At 35.6% G+C, this 19,443-nt stretch overlaps 1 protein-coding gene across 3 annotated transcripts in view; it reads left to right on the top strand.

Annotated features, from left to right (window-relative positions):
- The window catches only part of LOC150105258 (uncharacterized), a 560,407-nt gene that overhangs the window by 19,261 nt on the left and 521,703 nt on the right, over positions 1-19,443 (top strand). For all 3 annotated transcript variants that reach the window (XM_090394016.1, XM_090394015.1, XM_090394017.1), the window contains exon 3: positions 3,781-3,897. In XM_090394016.1, coding sequence (XP_090250142.1) covers positions 3,781-3,897 — 117 coding nt within the window. The remainder of the gene's footprint in view (positions 1-3,780; positions 3,898-19,443) is intronic.

Genomic DNA, 19,443 nt, shown 5'->3' with positions numbered 1-19,443 from the left:
AATTCAGTATAATTTATTATAAATTCTAAATTTATTCATCATCATCAATTTCCTAATATTACCCAAAGGGGTGTTCAGGTCACTATGACAGCACTACATTATTAAGCTTACATCATTATTAATTTCCTAACAACAATTTTCCTCCAAATCAATTTATTACTTGTGAGCATTCCACTATTATTATATCTAACATTTTGTGCTTCTAAAGCACTTCTGTCTGGATCAATGCACCTAGATCTTGGTGTTACTCTAGATCTTTTTCCTGTCATCTTGTCATCAAACACCTGTTTTGCTAACCTTTCTTCAACCATTCTATTTAAGGGACTGTACTACCTTAGATTAGCTCATTCACATTCTAAGGTAGTACGGTCCCTTAAATTGATCCTTAACTTAAAACTGGTTTGAACATTCTCTTGTATACTGCTAGTTTGGTGTTATGGCTAATTTCTCTCTTATTCCATATAAATTTATTCAGCTGGCTACTTACCATACCAGCTTTGCTTATTTTGTTGTCTATTTCCAGATTTAACCTGCCGTCTCTACTAAAAACTATGCCTAAATAGCTGAAATATTGTACTTGTTTTTATAGGATCTCCATTCAGAATGTAGCTGAAGTTTTCTATGCTCCTGCTTATTTTCATAGTTTTGGTCTTTTCATTGCAACATCATCTGCATAAAGCAAAGAGCTTAGTTTGACATCTCCAATTCTAATATCAGGCTTGATGCCACTTTCGTTCATAATGTGATCCATATGATGAATAAGACTAGAGATAATGTGCATCCTTGTCTTACTCCTGATTTTACATCAAACCATCTTCCTGTATTGCCTTCAATTCTGACTGCTGACTGACCACTTAAATATAGACTGTGTATTGCTCTGTAATGTTCCATTCATCCCATATAATTGTAATATTTCAGAAAGCTTTTCTATGGGCATCTTATGCCTTTTTCAGATCTACAAAACTTAAGTCCAGATCGTTGTCATATTCCCATGATTTCTCAACGATTTGTCTTAAATTGAAAATGTGATCTTGACAATCTCTATTTGTCTTACACCCAGCTTGCTCTTCTCCAAGTTTCTCTTCTACAATCTTTCTCAATTTATTTTCAAGTATGCTTGCATAAATTTACCTAGAACATTAGTATAGAAATTCCTCTGTAATTCTGACATTCAGTTTTATTTCTGTTTTAATAGATGGGCACTATGAAAACCCTTTTCTAATTGTTGGGAATTCGACCTTCTGAAAAGGCCCTCTGAATTATTCACTGTAGCCACTGCAAGACTTTTGCAGTGGTTGAATATCATCTACTCCAGCTGCCTTTCCACATTTCAGGTTTTTGATGGCTTTTTCTACCTCAAGTATTGATATGTACTCCTTTGCATTCCTCTTGAAAATTTTTTAGAATGGTTCTGTCACTACTTGGTTCCTTTAACACTCTTTCAAAGTTAATTACTCCAGACATCTAGGATATCTTCAGTTTGCATGTCACCTTTTTCATCATAGATTCCTTTTACAGTACTCTTTCCTCCATTTCTAAGCTTCTTCAATAACCTCTGGAACATTTTGCCACCTTCCTGATATTTATTTTCTATATTATTACCAAAGTATTCCAATGACTTTTGTTTATCTACTTTTTCACACAACTTAGCTCTCTTACATTTTTCTCTGTATTCTTTTAGGGCATCTGCCAACTTATTTGCTAAAAACTTTTTGTATGCTTTCCTTTTTTCCAGGACTCCTTTAACTTCTTGTGTCAGTATTCTTATTTTTCTATCCATTCAGACAACTTCATCACATACCTCCTTAGCTGAATCAGTCAATGTCATCTTCAGAGTCTTCAAGACTCCAAGGTTTGGTTCTTGTTTTCAATGTGTTTCATTTTTTCTTGAATAATATTTGTATACTCGAGTCTACAATTAACTTGTAAAAGCTGCTCAACTTTAATTATTTTTTAAAACTTTCTTACATACTGCTCCTTTCAATGTAATATCCATTTTTATCCTGCTTAGTACTAAGTAATGGTGTTGAATGCTTTCGCTACTTCTTCCTTTCCTTGATCATTATTGCCTGAAAATAACATCCTATACTTATTATTTGGTAAGATCTCACATGTTTTTGTCTTCTTTGTCTTAGTAATGCCAATTATGTTCACATCATAGTTTTTCTAATTCTTCTGCAAGCTCGATTTCCTCTTCATTAATACTTCTTATATTGATGGTTCCTGTCTTCAGTTAATTATTTTTTTTTGCTTTAGTTTATATTTACTCAAAATTCTTATTTACAGTTGGGTCTCCATGTTTGTGGGAGTTACGTATCGACACTTTTTGCAAATCATGACCATCTGCAAAAATCTGTACTCTAGCCAAAATAGCCTGATATGTTTTCTACTTGTGCCCATGTTTTGAAAATATTTTGTCCAAATTTTATTACATAGTTAAGAAAAAGTCATGCACCAGAGTGTTCACCACTGGATTTAGTATTCATCAGTAGTAGGAATCTCAGAGGCTGGAGAAGCAGAGTTAGGTGAAGTCGAGACTTCTAGTTTGGCTTTCTTCTGTTCAGTGTCTATATAGATACTGAGGCATCTTCTTCTAGAATAATGTAGTCTCATTGGCATTGAAAATCTCTTCACATTTATATCCCTTCTCAATGAGCTTCTTGAGTTGCACAAGGTAGGCTTTAGCAGCCTCATGATCAGCTGAATCCTACCTGCCCATAATCTTTGTTACCAAGTGAATAATGCTTCTTGAATTTCTAGAACCAGCATTTGCTGGCATTGAAAGTGGCTTCTATGGTACTTCTGGTACATTGGGATTTGCTGCTTAAATCAGTTGTAAAGAAAGAAGGCCTTAGTGGAAATCATACTTATCATAAATGATCGCAGACAAGTTTTTCTTGTGCTGGCCTTTGGTCCAAACGAATAGTGCATTCTCCTTATTTAACATCACACTATCATACATATAAGCGGTGTATTTAGCACTAAGAATCTTACCAGTTTGCACTGCCTCTCTGATCCCAATTTTCCCATTTCTTTATGTTTCATACTTTCATTGATACCAAATTGCAAGCTATGGCTACATATGTGAGCCTTTTTTGTCATTTATCTAGAATCCACACTTTATTGTTCAAAGTCATCAATATCTTGACCCTTTTAGGCTTTTGTCCATCACTAGATACACTTTGTTTTAGAACCATAGGTATTCATATTAGCACAGTAACATTTTAAATGCAAGTAGTTTAATGCTCACGGCAAAACTGAAAACACAAATCCACAAATACCGATTCTGCAAATATGGAGACACTACTATATTTTTTGGGTTTCATATGAGCTAATATGCTGAAGTAATTTTTATCATTCCCCATATAGTAACTTATTATTATTACTTGACATCTCCAGGAAATCCAAAGACTCATCATGGGAGGGCACCTACTCTACAACTCTGTCTCCACCACTCAATCCACCCACTACAACTAACTGCAACTACACCAATGCCATCTACATCACTAGTATTTTCACAGACGATCACTCACATTCATGCCCACAACAGGATTCGAACCCACAACCTTTTGTGGGTTCGAATCCTGTGGATTTGATATAGTGGAGTTATATGTAGATAATGAATGGTATTAGCGGTTCTGTGTGAGCACAGAGAGTAGAATCACCTCCCTCGATGAGTCCTTGGAGGTGTCATGCAATAGTAGCAATAATATTTCCAAAATATGTTATTTTTTAAGCATCTGATTTTTGAATATTTATATTCTGTATTTTTTCTCCTAGGATTTGTTAAATCTAGGTTCTCTTCCTGAAATGCAACAAATAAATCCACATCAGTTTAGTATTGGTGAAGAAGAGGATGGTTCGCTAAGTGAATCGAACACACCAGTAAAATCTCAGGTAATATGGCATTTTTTTCTTCATTATAAGATGCATAATTGGTTTTATTTATACAAACATACTGATTACATGCAGGCAGTTTGTCCTATTTAGGTGAACTAACTAGTCAATAGAAATATTCTGGTTTTGTGACCACATATTTATTAGAGAACTGTTTTTAAAAAACTAAACAAGTACTACAAATAACCCGACAAGTTTCGTTACTCGTAAGACTAACATCTTCAGGGGTAAAGAGAATTAACAGTTTAAAGCACAAACTATAAGAAATTACGAAAAAAACAAGTTCATTTGTTGGTATTGTGAACATCAAAAAAAGTTCGTTAAAAAGAACCGAATAACAGATCTATACAACCATTAATGCGTGTTGGTTGGAGACAATGCTATTTGTTATTGTGTTCTGTGGTTCACGCTCACTCTGTCTGAGGTCTGAAGTGGGTAAATTTTTAATAAACGATGACCAAACTTGATTTAAAAATCAAATCTTGGTTTTTGTTGCATTGCATAGGAATTTTAATCATATTTGCTGCCTCTTTGAATTTTCTTGTGAAACTATTCTTATCAATATAGGACATGTTTGTTCTATCCCAGAGTACATCATGACTTTGTAGAAGCTGTATAATATGCTAATTCAGATTTATCTTCTCTCATCATTTTGTACGTCCTTTTGATGTTTGCTCATGAGGATTTCCCCCGATCTCCCTGTCTGGCTCACGTAGCAGATGCCACAGGAACAATGAATATTATAAACCCCTGGTTTTTTCATTGGGTGTTGTTGTGGGTGTTGGAAGATGAAGAGATCTTGATATTTTTTCAATTGGCTGGAAAGTCACTTTTATGTTGTACTTGTAGAGTAATTCTGCTAATTTATCTGTTACATTCCTGATATAAGGAAGGATGACTGCATTCTTGAAGTCTTGTTTATTTAAGTTTTTTGTAGATGCTGTATTGAGAATTTTCTTAATTATCTTAGTTGTGTAACCATTCAGTTGTAGGATCTGTGTTAAATATTTGTATTTCTTCTTTCCACTTTTCTTCTGTACTGGGGATGTTGTATGTTTTATCCCTTAAGGTTTTTATTAGGCCTATTTTTTGCTTGGGGTGGTGGTGTGAAATAGCACGAAGAAATCTTTCTGTGTTTGTTGGTTTTCTATAGATGGAGAATGAAAACCTTTTTATTTTCTTTCATTTATTTCTATAAGGATGTCTTGTAAAGGAAGTTTTTTTATTTTCTTCTAGTTTCAGAGTGAATTTTATATTTGGATGTAAGTTATTAAGATAATCTTTAAATGCAGTAAGTTCTAGTGCTGTTCCTGGCCAAATGATGAAAATATTGTCCACTTAGCAGAGCCATATTTTTGGTTTTATGTGCCAGTTTTGTAAAGCATTATTTTCAAAATTTTCCATGTAGTGGTTTGCTACAGCTGATGAGAGGGGTGAACCCATTGCTAGTCCTTCTATTTGTTCCCGGAGTTTGTCTTGATAAAGGAAGAACGTGTTTTTTTATGCAATGCTTGTAGAGCTGTAACAATGTCCGGTGGAAAGAGATTCTCCAGGTTGTTTACTGTTTCATTTTTTGGAATCTTTGTGAAAAGGCTAACAACATCTAAATGAAAAGCCTCCTTGAAGATTCCAATACCTACACAGCATTAGACAGAGACCTCACTTGGTGAACTCACAACAAAACTAATGAACTTATGAAGAATATACCAAACCAGTCTGAGGAACTAAAAAGGAATTTACAATCAAAACACCCACTAGTGCCTAGAATATATGGAGCTCCCAAAATTCATAAAAAAGATATACCACTAAGACCGATAGTGGACATAGAAGGGACTCTCCAACCTCAAATCTGGCAAAACCGCTTAAAACTTGATTTTACCACATATAGGAAAAACAATATCGTTCATTAAGAACAGCACAGACTTCATAGAGAAAGTAAATGATATACACATAGATCCTTTAGACGTATTAGCGAGTTGAGATATTGTCAGCCTTTTCCCAAAGATTCCAAAAAATGAAACAGTAAACATCCTGGAGAATCTCTTTCCACCGGACATTGTACAGCTCTACAAGGCATTGCATAAAAAAACACGTTCTTCCTTTACCAAGACAAACTCTGGGAACATAAAGAAGGACTAGCAATGGGTTCACCCCTCTCACCAGCTGTAGCAAACCTCTACATGGAAAATTTTGAAAATAATGCTTTACAAAACTGGCACATAAAACCAAAAATATGGCTCTGCTATGTGGACGATATCTTCATCATTTGGACAGGAACAGCACTAGAACTTACTGCATTTAAAGACTATCTTAATAATTTACATCCAAATATAAAATTCACTCTGGAACTAGAAGAAAATAAAAAAACTTCCTTTACAAGATATCCTTATAGAAATAAATGAAAGAAAAAAAAAAGGTTTTCATTCTCCATCTATAGAAAACCAACAAACACAGGAAGATTTCTTCGTGCTATTTCACACCACCACCCCAAGCAAAAAATAGGCCTAATAAAAACCTTAAGGGATAAAACATACAACATCCCAAGTACAGAAGAAAAGTGGAAAGAAGAAATACAAATATTTAACACAGATCCTACAACTGAATGGTTACACAACTAAGATGTTTAAGAAAATTCTCAATACAGCATCTACAAAAAACTTAAATAAACAAGACTTCAAGAATGCAGTCACCCTTCCTTATATCAAGAATGTAACAGATAAATTAGCGGAATTACTCTACAAGTACAACATAAAAGTCATTTTCTAGCCAATTAAAAAAATATCAAGATCTCTTCATCTTCCAACACCCACAACAACACCCAATGAAAAAACCAGGGGTTTATAATATTCATTGTTCCTGTGGCATCTGCTACGTGAGCCAGACAGGGAAATCGGGGGAAATCCTCATGAGCAAACGTCAAAAGGACGTACAAAATGACGAGAGAACATAAATCTGGATTAGCATATCACACAGCTTCTACAAGGTCATGATGTACTCTGGGATAGAACAAACATGTCCTATATTGATAAGAATTGTTTTACAAGAAAATTCAGAGGCAGCAAATATGATTAAAATTCCTATGCAATGCAACAAAAACCAAGGTTTGATTTTAAATCAAGCTTAGTCATCATTTATTAAAAATTTACCCACTTCAGACCTCGGACAGAGTGAGCATGAACCACAGAACGCAACAACAAATAGCATTGTCTCCAACTAACATGCATCAACAGTTGTATAGATCTATTATTCAGTTCTTTTTAACGAACTTTTTTGATGTTCATAATACCAACAAATGAACTTGTTTTTTTCGTAATTTCTTATAGTTTGTGCTTTAAACTGTTAGTTCTCTTTACCCCTGAAGATCTTATGTTGGAGACTTAATGGGTTGTATACAGCACTCAGAAAGGATTAAAACAGAATTTAATCTTCCTATATTTCGTCTCAGCAAATGAGACATCTTCAGGGATTACAAAATTTTTTTTCTAATCCCTGACAATGTCTCATTGACTGAGATGAAATATAGGAAGAATTAAATTCTGTTTTAATCCTTTCTGAGTGCTGTATACAATCCATTAAGCCTCCAACATTATGTCCTCACTGCACTTAAGCCTCTACACAGGAACCCCTGAAGATGTTAGTCTTACGACTAACGAAACTTGTCGGGTTATTTTTAGTACTTATTTTGTTTTTTATAAACAGTTCTCTAATAAACATGTAGCCACAAAACCGGAATATTTCTATTGAACTTCTTAACCACAGAAACCTATGCATGAACTAACTAGCTGTCATTGATACAGTGGCTAAATTTAACTTTTCATTTTCAGAACATAACTAAGAATTTCACTTAACAAATGAATTTGATGAAAACAGCCATTTCTCTTAAATTTTATTTATTGGCCATTGTTATTTTGTTATGTATTCCCCAAATTCCTACTTGCATTTTACTGTAATATAGTAAAATGCAACAATAATCTTTTTTAAATGTGTTGGTTCATAGAATGCTATTTCAACCACATGGCAACACTGTTTTCACATCTTTCAAAGAACATATTGAAGTTTACACATTTTCACTGGTATTCATGCTGGCCCTGGTTGGCTGAGTGGTTAGCGTATCTGTTCTTCAGCCAAGAAGCTGCAGGTTTAAATTCTGCCAGGGACATGGATATTTGTGATTGTCCTACTAACCATTTACCATAAGTACTTCTGTAACTTGTGTCCTGGTGCAGTGATCTTTGATGTCATTGCTCCATAAAAATAAAAAATAACTGGCATTCATTTGGCAATGGATGTGCCTGAGCTTTGAAAACTTGACAACAGTCATGTTATAGAAATGCATTATTGAAATGGTCTGAGTTGTTTAGTATAATCATCACAAAATTCCTGATATATACCCTCAAGAGTGTGGTAGAGGATACTATGATAGTACTACGTGAAAAGTTTACATTATTACTAACCTCCGGTTTGATTTGTTATATGTAAGGACTCTGATACTGTCTGATTTTGTATTTGTCTTCTAAGCAACTTCATGGTGCACAGGTTACCTGCATCAGTTTACCTATACCTTGGTTTACCTTTTGGTCTTTTTCCTGGTATCCAACAACTGTTTCGCTAACCTTTTCTATCTCATCCTGTTGAAGTGCATATACCATCTGAGATTAGTTCTGCTCATACATTTCTGAATGCTAACAATATCAAGTTCCTTCCTAATATTTTCATTTTCAATATGATTCTGCCATTGATGTATCTGTTCATTTCCCTAATTTATCTCAGATCTCTTATATGTTGTCTCTTGATCAACTGTTTTATTTCTTAACCTTGTTCTTAGATCCATAAGAACTGATTTGAACGCTCTCTTGTCTACAGCTAGTTTAGTGTTTTAACTAATTTCTTTCCTTTCTGTATAATTTATTCAGTTGACTCCCTACCATTTTTGTTTATTCTGCTATTTCCATATTTAATTTGTCATCTTCATTAAAAATTGTACTTAAATGGCTGGTAATAGTATTTGTTCTGTAGGTTTCCCATTCAGGATGATGTTTTCAATGTTCTTGCTTATTTTCAGAGTGTATTTTTATTGCCAGTTTTCTTTACAAAGTTTTTACAGCAGTTTATTTAATTTAGTTATTGAATTCCATATACTTGTAATTTATTTCTGAGTATAATGCCTGCATAAAAAAAAGATCTAATATCTTTACTTTATGTGGATGTCAAAAAATCATATAACATTGTGCAGAGAGAAAAGCTGTTCAAAATGAACAATTATGTGGTTTGGATGGACATCATATTAAGCAATATATAGTGTATATTTGAGCTGCAAGACAGTTTGACTTGAAAGAGGCACAGGAAGGTGGTCTGATGTAAAATGGGTGTTAAACAAGGGCGACTATCTCCACTGGTATTCATAAACTACATGATTACATTATGAAGGAAGTGGTATTAGGCCTGATATCAAAATTATATATAAAAATTACAAAATTCAGTCCTAATGCCACTGAATTATGCATTGCTGACACTTAAAAGCATTTTTCTCAACAAGAATAATGGATTAGCAATTCTACCCATCTGCACAAGAAAATCTGATCAATGGATAAAACACAAAATGCAAAAATAATAACAGGCCGGCAGAGAATTTTTAACTAGTAGCTGATGTAGTTCCACTTTTAATGTTATTTTTTTATATTTATTATTTTTTATTTTTTTAAAAAATTTATTATTATAATATGTATGTGTGTGTGTGTGTGTGTGTGTATATATATATATATATATATATTATTTATTTTCTTTATGTAATTTTTTAACCCATCCTCCCTTTCTTTCCCTCACCAGAGGTCATGCTAGAGTAAACAGTTAACAGAACAGTTATTCCAAAGTGTATTGTAATGTGGTTTGCATGTTAGTGTGTATGTAATATATATATATATATATATATATATATAATGTATTCCTGCTGATGACCTTGCACTAGAGGTCAAAATGTTATTTTGTCTTAATTTTAAGTAAAGTAATTGCCCTGGCACATTTTTTTTTTGTATCTATAATTTTTACATAATGATTGCTGGTCACTGTGTAACTACGAGAAAAAGAAATTTATATCTCCCTATCTGAGCATTTCTAGTTGAATGTAAAGGAAATAAAGGGAGGGAAATTTTTCTCTTTATTTCCTTTTATTATGTAGAAATAGTGGATATTTAAGATCCATCATTATTTCAAAGCTGAATTTTAACATTGTAATAACACATGCACAATAAGTCCTTTATTTCAAGGGGAAAGAAAGGGAGGATGGGTTAAAAAATTACATAAAGAAAATAAATAATATATATATACATATACACATATATATTATAATAATAAATTTTAAAAAAATTAAAAAATGATATAAATAAAAAAAGCAGAAGCTTTGAAAGTTTCAAAATTTTGAGCAGAGAGCTTATGAGAATACAATCCTCATCATTAGAGTTGTGTTAGCTTGCAGCTTGCACTGCTTAAGACACGAGTGCTGCCCAAGTGTCCATATATTTGCTTTTTATTAGCCAGGACTTATTGTTGCGTGTGTTATTACAATGTTAATATTGTATCCCTGAAGATGTGTATATGTGACATCTCTCTGTGCTATATTCATTCCATTAAACATAATTATGAGCTTAAACCAGCATCTAAGCATTAATATCCGTTTGTTAATTCTAGTAGCAATGGGTTTGAAGAAGTGGAGGATAGAGACAAATGTATAGGCAAATTGGCTTAATGTACAAGAAGAGTGATCATTATGGATTATTTTTGTTATGATAATATTCATTGTAATGAAGAGATAACAGAGAATAAGGAAAACTAATTTCTTGAGTTTCAGCTATTTTAGGCAACATGCAGCAGAGGGCACATGAAGGTTGATCTGATCATATCAAAGAATGCAATTGGGAATGCAGTGTCTGATTTTGGTCAGTCATATGAGGACTTCTGCAAGGAAAGGATATGTGAAACTTAAAGGTTGATTATGAAAAACTTTGGAAGCAAATGAGAGCTGTAGCATGGAAAGAGGAGTTGGGTGGAAAGGAAATGTGCTGCTTAGGCACTAATCAAGAGATATTTAACAACTGCAGTGTGTGTGTGTGTGTGTGTGTGTGTGTGTGTGTGTGTGTGTGTTCCAGTGGTGAAAAGGCTAAATAAATAAAGTAGGAGTAAATTGGATGAATGGAGAGATTTAGTATGCAGACTTGAAAAATGTTTTCATAGAGACAGTACCTGATGATGAAGAGTAACAATCAGGTACACGAATCATACAAACAACAGGCCAGGAAGGTGACTTAGTTGACAGCAAATGCTGTTAGAGTAGATATTAGCTAATGAAACAAAGAAAAATCATACAGTTCTTTCGATATGGGGCAAATAGAAGAAAGAATAATTATGGAAGTGTAGTTTAGTGGATAGATTAAGGAATAAGTGCATGGTGGCCACGGAGTGGGAATGATGAACCAGGAAGGAGAGAGGGTTGTGGACTTTGCAGTAGCGTTTGATCTGGCAATTGTGAACTCGTTTTTCTTCAAGAGGGAAGAACATATGATAACATTTAGAAGTGGTAACAACAGCTCACAAATTGACTACATTTTGACTAGAAGAAAACATCTTAAGGTTGTGACAAATTGTAAGGTAATTCCAACAGATCAAGTAGCACAACAACACCGACTGCTGTGTGCAGACTTTAAATTAAGATCGAAGATAAGAACTTCTGGTTGCCATGGGATGAAGACAATTAAGTGGTTTCGCTTAAAAGAAGAGAGTGTGAGGAATCGTTTTAGGGAGAGAGTGTTAGAGAGGATTTCGGATGGACTGGAAAGTGTACAAGATTGGTGGAAACATAATTCAAAAGTAATCCTGAGCTGTGCAATCGAGGTGCTTGGTGAGACATCTGGAAAGATTAGAGATCAGAAGGAGGGTTGGTGGTGGAATAATGATGTACAAGTGGCAGTGACAGTTAAGAGGAAGGCAAAGCAGAAGTGGGATGAGTCAAGAGTGGAAGAGGACAGAGAGGTGTACAAAGAGAGAAAGCAAGAAGCCAAGAGAGTTGTGGCACAGGCGAAGGCCATGGCATATCAAGATCTGTATGATCAATTAGAAACAAAGGAAGGACAGAGAAAAATTTACCAACTAGCGAAATGTAGAAATAAAGCAGCTAAGGACATCTTACATGTGAGGCAGATCAAAGATGCTGAAGGAAGAGTATTATGGAGGGATGTGGACATAAGAAACAGATGGAAAATATACTTTGAGGGACTTCTGAATGAGGAAAATGCAAGGACTCACAGAGGAGATGGGCAGCTTTCTGAGGGGATGGTGCAGAACATCAGTAGAATGGAAGTGACGGAGGCCATGAAGAGGAAGAGGAATGGAAAAGCGGTGGGCCCCGACAGAATTCCAGTGGAGGCATGGAAGGCACTGGGGGAAGAGGGAATTGACCTGCTGTGGGACCTGTTCATGAAAGTTTGCCAACAGGAAAATATACCCGAGGAATGGAGGGAGAGTACTCTTGTTCCCATCTACAAGGGTAAAGGGGATGCACAAGACTGTAAAAATTACAGAGGAATAAAGTTGATGTCCCACACAATGAAGATCCTAGAAAGGGTTCTTGATGGTAGATTGAGGGAGGAGGTGGAGATTGCAAAGGAACAATTTGGCTTCATGCCTGGTAGATCAACAACAGATGCTATTTTTGGGTTACGACAGATGATGGAAAAATATCGAGAGAAACAAAGGGAGCTACATCTGGTATTTATTGATCTGGAGAAAGCATACGATAGAGTGCCAAGGCAAGAAGTCTGGAGGTGTCTGAGGGAGAAGAAGGTGCCGGAGAAATATGTCAGGTTGGTGCAGGAAATGTACAGAAATGTGAAGACAAGTGTTCGGACCTGTTTGGGACAGACAGAAAGTTTTCAAGTAACAGTTGGCTTGCATCAAGGGTCAGCATTAAGTCCGTTTCTGTTTAATATTGTGATGGAGGTGGTAACAGAGGAGGTGAGAGAAGATGCACCTTGGACAATGTTGTATGCAGATGACATCTTGCTGTGTGTAGATTCAAGAGAAGAAGCGGAAACTAAACTGGAAAGATGGAGAAAAGTACTGGAAGAGAGAGGTATGAGACTGAGCAGAAGTAAGACAGAGTATATGTGTTGCGCAGTGGGCGGTGGCCAGGAGACAGACCTGGAGCTGGAAGGAAATGTCATCAGGAAGGTGAGAGAATTTAGATACTTAGGTTCGACAGTGGAAGAAGATGGAGGAGGTGAGAAGGAAGTGGGATGCAGGATACAAGCAGGTTGGAGGAACTGGAGGGAGATGGCTGGAGTGTTATGTGATAAGAGGGTGCCGATCAATCTGAAAGGCAAAATTTATAGGACAGTAGTGAGGCCAGCTATGACATATGCTATAGAAACTGTGGCCCTGAGGAAAAATAACATTAGCAGGATGGAAGTAGCAGAGATGAGAATGCTTAGGTGGATGTGCGGTGTGACCAGAAAGGATCATCTGAGAAATGACTATGTCAGGGGAACAGTGAAAGTTATGAACTTAGGAGCGAAAATACAGGAGGCAAGGTTGAGATGGTTTGGTTGTGATGAGGAGGGAGGACGAATATGTGGGAAGAAGGGTCATGCAGATGGATGTGCAAGAAAGGCGGAAGCGTGGGCGGCCAAAGAAGAGATGGAGGGAGCTGGTAGAAGAGGACTTGAAGATGAAGAACTTGGATGTGGTGACAGCCCAAGACAGGAAGGTGTGGAGGAGACTCATAACAAACAGTGACCCCACTTAAGTGGGAGAAGCTGCAGAAGAAGAAGAAGAGTTTAGTGGATAGATTAACTGCTGTAGAAGATATAGTTGAGGTGTTATTTAGTGAAATGTACATTAGGATTAAAATAGCTTTAATGGAACCTGCACTAGACATATTAAAGTATGTCCATGCAACGTTGGATGAATATATTGGCATTTTTCAATAAATTTTATATAATTTTGTTACATGTGTAAGCTGCAAAACCTCATGAATGTGACATCATGAGGAATTTGAGTGTAGGGGGTTTTGGATGGAGGGAGTAGAAATATGGTGAATTAAGTAAACTTTGTTAATAAGGCAATGGGATTTGACAAAATAACACCACAAGTCTTGAGAGAATGCTCCACCGAGCTGATTGCACCCTTGGTATACACTTGTTTAACATGACTTTAACAAAGAAAGTCTCAGAGGAGTGGAGAGAGGGCAAAAATATTCCACTTCACTAAGGGGAGATAAGACTGAGGCTGCAAATTATAGTCTGGTATGTATGTCTGAGGTTATGGTAAAGGGGTTAGAAAGGTTGGTTAAGGCTAAGATTTAGAATTGAGCTGATAATAGTCACATTATCTATGATGAGCAGTTATGGGTTTTTTAAGTGGAGGTTGTTGTTGTTGTTATTATTTATGGCATCTCCATGGAGTCCAGAGACTCATTTTTTGATACCCAATCAACCATCATGCACACAAATCTTATCATATCTCTCCTTGAATCCATTCACCATCAGGGGACTCGCAATCAATTCTGGCAATCCATTACACTCACTCACCACTCTCCATGCAAAAAATCTGGTCTGCACACCCTCAACTACACTCATACATAACTTCCCCGGATGGCCCCTAGTTCTGTGACTATTTTTCATATATTGAAAAATTTCACTTGCATCAATTTTATAAAACCCGTTTAATATTTTAAAAGTTTCTATCATGTCCCTCTTTTTTGCCTATCAACTAAACTTTATAACCCACTGTAAAATCTCTCATGATAAGTAATTTTATAACTTATCATGCTCAGTTTTACAAGGGTCTTAAGTCAGGAAAATATGTGAAATGTAATATAAAGTGTATATGTGATAATAGTTTTTAATGCATAATATATGTAAGGTTTTGATATTGCTTGTAAACGATTGTGCTTAGCACAAAAGAAAGAGAACTTTCTTTGTTAAATGATGAGTCGGAAAAAAGGTTGTCTGGATTAATAAAGAACAAAAGGAAGTTCCTGAAGGGGAAAGTCTCAGTGACTTGCAAAGGTCAGAGAGCACCAAGAACAAAGACTTCAGAAAAGGCATGCGAAAGTGACATCAATAGGTCTGAGGGTGAGGGTTTGAAGAAGTGGAGGATAGAGATAAATGTATAGGTTTGTCTATTTCACTAATATGCAAAAGTGAAAGACAGAGGAAATCGAAAGATATTTAAGCAACCTCATGAGTAGAAAAAGGGGTTCCCAGGTTCTCAGTGCTTACTCTTCCCTGTGACCACCACATCTGTAGCCAGGAACCAAAAGAGTGGCCTTGCCAATTCAGTCCCAGAACTCCTCAGGCATAGTCCCGATTGAAGATTTCCAGCCATCAACGACCGAGGAAAGGGGAAACATCACCTGTGGCCCACATCGAGTCATCAAAGGATGAAGTTCATGGCCACGACATCCTGAAGAATAGGAACAACACTATAAACAAGACAGAAGAATGGGACATCCTAATGGAACTTTCACTGAGTGTAAAGAACTATTTGTGAAGGAAGATCTGTAAGTAACTGTGAGAAGTTAGTATGCTTGTGGCATGGAATAAGTAACTGTGTGAACATATGTAATGAACTATTATTTTAATAGTGTAGAATATGTCAGAAGGTTAGTCTCAAACTGTTTGAGAGCATCCTTCAATTTACATTAGTTTAATGTTTAAGTCCTATATAAGCCTAAAATCAAGATTTAGAGAAAAAACTAGGAAAGTGTAGCTATATCTAATTGATGTTTAGACTGTATATGCATTTCTCAGTTATAATTATTAACTAGTTGACAACACGCTGATCTGATATCTGTCAATGCACTATCTCCAAAAAAATTGCGAGCTTGTGTGCTGCTAGTAGTAAGTTGTCACAACTGATATAATGATGCAATAAGATAAAGAGAAAACTTTAAGGCCTCGAATCCTTGCATTGTCATTAATCTATACCATCTCTCACTCTCAAAAGTGCAATCTGGCTGATGCAGTCGAAAAAAAAAAATTTTTGCTAGAGAGCTATAAAATGTGAGAGATTGGATAGATCGTAAAGATAGCTGGCAGCAATTAAAAATAAAGTTGACCATATTATTATGTGACACCTCCAGGGAGTCCAAAGACTCATCGATGTGTGATAGATTAAAGCAAGGCAGGAAGTAGAAGAAAGGGAACATTAATAGAGCTCAAGTGAGTAAAGAAATAAAGGTAAAAACTTTAGCTAACTTTACAAATACATAGTACATACACGTATATAATACATAATAGAAAAAAGTAAAACTTTAGCCCACGAACTTTTAACCTCTTCTCATAGGGAGTATTCCACAGACTTGTCTTTGAATCTTTTTGATAATCTCCTGTTCCCCAAGAAACCCAGGTGACCAAATCTGTGCTCAGTAGTCAAGATGTGGCTGAATCATAACCGTATAAAGAGGGATGACTAATCTTTACTTGTTAGCGTGTTATTCAACATCAAAGTAATTTGTTGAGCTATTTTACCAACTTTTGCATTATGCCCTCTAAACTTTAACTCTTTGTCCACCATTATCCCAAAGTCCCTAGCCTCATCACTTTCCTGCAAACCAGTACTATCAATATGATACACCATATGCAACTTTTTCAATCCAAAGTGCATAACCTCCATTTTGCAACTTTAAATTGACTTTAAATTAAATAAACCTTTGCCCACAATGCCAGTTTATTTAAATAACCTGCAGGATACCTTATGTGTTAGCATTCTGCTTATATGTACTATAGGGACAAATTCCATGGAGATAGTGGGCATATATAGTAGTATGCTTGAAATTTTCAAAGGCCTTTGATAGATTTCCACACAATAACTGATAGCTATGGATAGAATTGGATAAGAAACTAGTGAGTTGGATAAGTGATTGGCTGTCAGATACGTATCAGCTGTTTGTATGCCCCCCCCCCCCCAAATAAAAAGGAAGGGAAGTAGCAGTGTTCCACAGGAGTTTGTTTTGTTACCATTTTTTAACTTGTATGTTAATGATGCCCAGTTGGAAAGAAATATGAGGAATAGAACAGATGTGTGGCCTTACAAGAGTATCTGATAGATTGTGTGAGCATCTGGTGAGTGGAGATGCTAGTTTAATATTGCAAAGTTTAAGGTATTGATTTTTGGTAAGCAAGGATGGAATGCAGAGTATGCAGTTACTTAAGAAATTTTGAAGGAGATGGAAGAGATGAGAGATCTGGGAGTAGTGGTAGACAGACTTGATGTTTAGGGATCATGTTGCTAAAATTGTGAAAACATCACAATGGATTATGGCATTGATTAGAAGGACATTGACATGCAGAAGAAAAGAGGTTATGGTTCAGTTATATAAAGTTCTTGATCAGGCTGCATATGGACTGCCATGGTCAGAGTTAGCCTGCTGGCTTTCAAGGGGATTGATGTATCTTAGAGAGGGTTTAGAGAATATTCAAAAAGTTAGTATTTGATTTCTGGAATGTCGAAAATTAAATCATTTCAGAAATGCAGTTTGCAAAAATATGAAGGTGAAGGGATATGATTTAGACATATTAGTTGTTGAGGGTTTTTACTAGATAAATGTGGAGGATATTTTTATGGAGTAGAGGGAGACAGATAGCCATCCTTGGATGCTTTATAAGGAGAGTGAAAGAGGCAGGAGAGGATTCTTTACATGGAGAGTAGTTAGTGATTGGAATGCATTGCCTGAGAGTATGAGTGCAGAAACTTAATGGGCTTAATTAGGATGGGTTCAATCTTTTTGCAGGAGTGGACTTCCCATGATAAGTCTTTTGACCCAGTGGAAGTATGATGTCAATAATTATTTTTGATATTCTTTGTATTTTTTTTGCAAAACTACTGCCACTTGATAGTTTCTTTGAATAATGTGAATTTATTGCAGACATACTAGTCAAGAGAATAAAAAAAAATATCAACAATGAAGAATTCAACTCTGAGCTGTATTGTATGTAAAATTATAGAGCTTGCTGTTACAATGTCTAATTTGTATGGTGTGTATGCTTTTGTGCAACTGTTCAAGTTCTTGATTCAAGATGGATAGTTGCTTTTTAGCAAATCAGTTTGAAATTATTTTTTCCTATTATAATTGATTTGTTTTTAATAATAAAATTATTTAAAATAATTTCTCCTTAACTTGAAATTGAATGTTAAATTTTGGTATTTAGGATCACAGTTAAAATTTGTCACATTTCAGTTGGATCATTATAACATGTAGAGTTGTACTTTTATTTTGTGTTCTAGATAATGAAATTCTCTGAAGAGAAAAATTAGAACAAAATTATGTCTCAAGTTGCTGTGATAAATTGTTCTGATAATAAATTGGCACTGCAAGAATCATTTCCATACTTTTTCATTTGTTTAAAATTTATATTAAACCAGAAAAGTGTGCATGTTGCAAAGAACATGAATAGACTGCAAGTGATGTACATGGTGTACCATGTTCAGTTTGAATTAAAATGGCATATACTTTGCAGACTTGACAACTTTCAATCTGATAATTGCAATATGACAAAGTAGTAGTTAAATTAGAACAGATGGGATAGGATAGATTAGTGTATTGGAGATTAGCTGCCTCATAAGTATCAACATGTGTATGGAAGAGTGATATTCCAGAAGAGGAAAGTCGCTAGAGCCTTGCCTCACAGGTCTGTTTTGAGACCATTGTTGTTTAATTTGTATGTAAATGACATTGGAAAGGGCTTAAATGGTGATATACAGTTGTTTGTAGATGATGCAAAGTTGGGGAGAGTTATGAGAAGTAGAGCAGATGTTGTAGCTTTGCAAGAGGAACTAAATAGACTGTCTGAATGGGCGAGTGTATTGGGATGTCAGTTTAATGCTACAAAGTATAAGGTTTTAAAATTTGGGAAGCAAAGAATGGGATGCAGAGTATAGGATTGGTAGGGATATTTTGGAAGAGGTGGAGGAGATGAAGGACTTGGGATTGTGGTGGATAGGGACTTGAAATTTCGTGGACATTTTTCTAAAATTGTGAGGATTACATAGTGGATTATGGGAATGATGTGGAGAACACTGACATGTAGATGATGTTTTGATTTCATTGTATAAGACTTTAATCAGGCCACATGTGGATTACTGATGCACAGATTTGGGCATCAGGTTTTCAAAAGAATGATGAGATGTTGGAGTGGGTCCAGAGATGACTAAGTTGGTTTCTCATCTCTGGAATGTGGAATATGAGGACAGTTTGAGAGAAGGCAAATTACAGAGCCTAGTGGATAAAAGGAAGAAGGTAAGACATGACTGAGATGTATAAGTTTGTAAGGGATAATTACCAGATTAGCGTTAATGAGATTTTTCATAGAATATCTGGACACGAGGAGAATGAGAGGGTCATCATTGGAAGCTGTATAAGGTGGTTGTGAGCAAGGGAGAGTGAGGAGTAGATTTTTTGCATGGAGAGTGGTAGGTAATTGGAATTCATTGCCTGAGTGTGGTGAATGCATGGATAGTGAATGCAGTTAAGTCAAGGTATGATGAGCTGTGCAT

The sequence above is a fragment of the Typopeltis vanoorti genome, chromosome 6, assembly GCF_054136105.1.
Source record: "Typopeltis vanoorti isolate ZY-2024b chromosome 6, IOZ_Tvanoo_1.0, whole genome shotgun sequence".
Taxonomy (NCBI): Eukaryota; Metazoa; Arthropoda; class Arachnida; order Uropygi; family Thelyphonidae; genus Typopeltis; species Typopeltis vanoorti.
Note: the sequence above shows the minus strand (reverse complement) of the source record. Positions and strands in the feature narration are given on the sequence as shown.